Genomic DNA, 3731 nt, shown 5'->3' with positions numbered 1-3731 from the left:
TCAAAGAAATATGACAGAATAGATTTCAGATTTTATCCTCAGTTGTAGATAATTTGTCATTTTGTATACTTATGTTTTATAAACATATGGAATTAATTTTTTCTTTAAGTATTGTTATGTTTCAGAAATTTCATTGATATTTGTACTTTTATGTTAATAATATGGGTGAACTATAACCAATTTATCGTACCTCAAAAATAAGTAGATTTGGAAAATAGTTATATGTGCTGCTGATGGCACCAAATAGAAAGTTTTGTAATAAGTAGAAATATGTATGAAATAATCCTGAAAAACAGAAAAATATTCTAGCAATATAAGAATAAAGTACTACCTAGTGAAAATTAATATAACCATATTAATGTAACCATATGTACAAGTGAATTATCTATATCCAAAATATTCAGTATATACAAGGAAAAGATAAGCTCATAAAATATATCAAAGAAATGAAACAAAAGTCATAACAGTTTTTACATCAATATATAGAAAAATGTTACAAAGAAATTGAATGAAGATATCAGAAATTCAATTTCTTTGTTATATTGATTCAAAAGTATGGAATATCTTTGTTCTGTTGAAGCGAATCACAAGTTTAGTAATATGAACATTTAAGCACATTAAATTATCAAATAATTTAATACTACTTAATATTATAAAGATGATTCATTCCATGTTCTAAAAACAATGAAAAATTTTTTAATTATAATGAAATTGACCCAAGATGTGCTTTTGTGCAATATTCTTGCCATTACAACAAGTCAAGTGACTCAATGACCCATATCATTAGCAAAAATAATTGGCACAATTCTATGAACCAGTGGAGGTTTCATTCTGTTTCAGGATTATGCTGCTACATGGTGATCCCTAGTTGTTCCAGGATGTAACATGACGGTTTCTCAACTTCCTCATTGCTGCTTTTACATCTTCATTCCTCAGAGAGTAGATGACAGGGTTCAGTAAGGGTGTACAAACTACATAGAAGACAGACAGGAATTTATCCACTGAAAGCCTGCTAAATGGCCATATATAGAAATAAATACAAGGCCCAAAGAAGAGAATTACAACTGTGATGTGGGCAGTTAATGTAGAGAGTGCCTTGGATGATCCACTGGAGGACCGGCGCCAGACAGTGGCCAAAATGATGGTGTAAGAAATTATTAAGGCCAGAAAACAGCTCAGTGAGATCAGGCCACTGTTAGTTAGGGTCATAATTTCCATTTTGTATGTATCCATGCAAGCCAGCTCTATAACTAGGGGAAGGTCGCAGAAGAAGCTGTCTACCTCATTGGGACCACAGAATGGAAGATCCACTGTAAAAGCCAAGTGACTCACAGAATGAAGAATGCCCACTGCCCAGGAAATAGACACAAAAATGACACAGAGCTTCCGGCTCATAATTGTACCATAGCGTAAGGGCTTGCAGATGGCTATAAATCTGTCATATGCCATGGCTACAAGCAACATCATCTCACTTCCAACAAAACTATGAAGAAGAAATATCTGTGCCATGCAGCCTTCAAACGAGATAGTTTTGTGCTCAACAAAAAAGTCCACAAGCATCTTGGGGGTGGCAAAGTTGGACTGGCAGATATCAATGAAAGAAAGGTGACCGAGCAGGAAGTACATAGGAGAGCTCAGCTGGGAGTCACAGAAAATGATGACGATAATCATGACGTTGCCTAGTAGTGAGGCCACATAGATGCTTGAGAAGATGGCGAAAAAGAAAAGTTGAAGCTCCCAAGAATTAGAGAGCCCCAGAAGTACAAACTCAGACACTACTGAATCGTTTGTGTGACCCATGAATCCAATCTACAGTGACCTAAAAAAATTAAGACAATATCATAATAATTAATATTATAACATATATTGTTGATCAACAAAAGAAATATGATGCTTTTGAGTCCATTTAATTTAGGAACCATAAATAAATAATCAGTTGACTATTATTTAACACAAATGAGTGCTATGAAAATTTGGAAAAGTTGGAAAAGAGGATTCTGTATGGATTCTGTCGTAATTGAGAATAGTTAAAAATATTTTAAAAATAAAATCAAAACAAGCAAATATGTCAGTGATACGTTGGTATCACAAATAGAAATAAGATAAATGAGACTGTGCAAACATATAAGTTTTAGCTTAAATGAAATCTATTTGAAATTTTAAAAGCTTGAGATTTGCCAGCCAAATATGAATGACAGGGCTGTTTCAGACAACAGGATAATACAAATTAAGTGTCTGGCTGTAGAACAGAGCTTGTTAATGAGCTTTAATACATTGAGAAAAGAGAACTAGAAACAGAAGAGGACATTGTTAGCCTTCAGTGCAAGACAAAATGGACTGATTTATTGTTCTTGGAATTGGCAGGCTCTTCTAAAGAAGTTTAATAGAAGAAATTTGAAATTTGTTATAAAAAAGAGTGCAATAATGACACAAATTTTCTCTGAAAGTCAAGAGACCTTCATATTTTTTAACAGTTAGCTGACATTCACTCTTGTCACAAAAATACCTACCAATTATGAATAACTGATGAGAACCAATGTATTTTCCATCTGGTTCTAGTTTTGTTGTTTATTTGTGACACACTTGAATTTTCCAGAATTTGTAACATCTTTCAGGAATGATCATTTCAGAAATATGTGACTATACCTGCTATATTTGAACAACTAATAGATTATTGAGAAAAGTTAAGTAGTATGTAAATTGTCTCTTTTTTTTTTTTTTTACATTTTGTTTATCAAACTTGAGGTCATTTGGTCCTAGCAAGGAAAGTTGTGTCCATTTTTCTGCTGGGACCAAATGACCACATAATGGACACAACTTTCCTGAAGTGTTCAGAAAACATTTTAACTTTAGCTTTGTGTACCCAAGTGTACACAACACATATGAATTCACCCATACATTGATTGAAGCTCTGTCCTCCACATTCTTCAGTTAGGACTAAATTGTTAAGCTATCTCCAAAATAAGAATAAATATTTTAATATTTTTAAAGAATATGTATTGTTAACCATAAATTAACAAACTAAAATATGTTTAAACTCTTTAAAGCTTTCCTTATGTAATTTTAATCTGGATGTTTCAGCACTAAAATGTGTCCCTTCAGGGGATTCCATTTTTGCATTTTGTTATTACATCAAGTTTTTAAAACTATTTGGAAAATTAAGTTACTCAGGAATATAAACACTTCAATGAGACATAAACTCACCTAGGTACAAACTTACATCCTGGGACTCTCATTTGATATGAAGATTTGAGACAATACTGGCATACCTGATCACATGTTTACATGGACAAGACAGAGAGAAGAAAATAAACATTGTAATAGAAAGACATTCCTTTTTGTAAAAATTAAAAATTCCTAAAGAGCTATAGTTTGAATTTAGAGAGATAAAATTTGACACCACAAGAGAACTGATAAAATCCAGTTAATTGTGTAAATTTGTTAGATATTATTATAGCTTGGTAAGAAAGCACTGCAGTTTCACTGGGTATTGCAAAATCATCTATATTAGTAAGCAAAGAATTATTCTTGATACAGAACATTCACATATATTTTGATACTGCAGTTACTAGGATATTATTACATCTTTATTAACAATAAACTACTGATATTAATAATTATAATTTTTATCTATTTCTATGACCACTGTCCTAAGCATATTATATGTATTTACTATTTTGTGTTGAGGACAATAACTCTGAAAGGAAGCCACCATTTCTACATAGGTTGTA

At 31.9% G+C, this 3731-nt stretch overlaps 1 protein-coding gene across 1 annotated transcript; it reads right to left on the bottom strand.

Moving 5' to 3' along the window:
- Positions 1-864: 864 nt before the first annotated feature.
- Positions 865-1800, bottom strand: LOC100344592 (olfactory receptor 4K1). Its single transcript, XM_002717843.4, has one exon. The coding sequence runs from the start codon at positions 1798-1800 to the stop codon at positions 865-867; it is 936 nt and encodes a 311-aa protein (XP_002717889.4).
- Between the last annotated feature and the right edge of the window lie 1931 nt (positions 1801-3731).

Source organism: Oryctolagus cuniculus, chromosome 12, assembly GCF_051225735.1.
Source record: "Oryctolagus cuniculus isolate XC-2025 breed Fujian yellow rabbit chromosome 12, ASM5122573v1, whole genome shotgun sequence".
Taxonomy (NCBI): domain Eukaryota; kingdom Metazoa; phylum Chordata; class Mammalia; order Lagomorpha; family Leporidae; genus Oryctolagus; species Oryctolagus cuniculus.
Note: the sequence above shows the minus strand (reverse complement) of the source record. Positions and strands in the feature narration are given on the sequence as shown.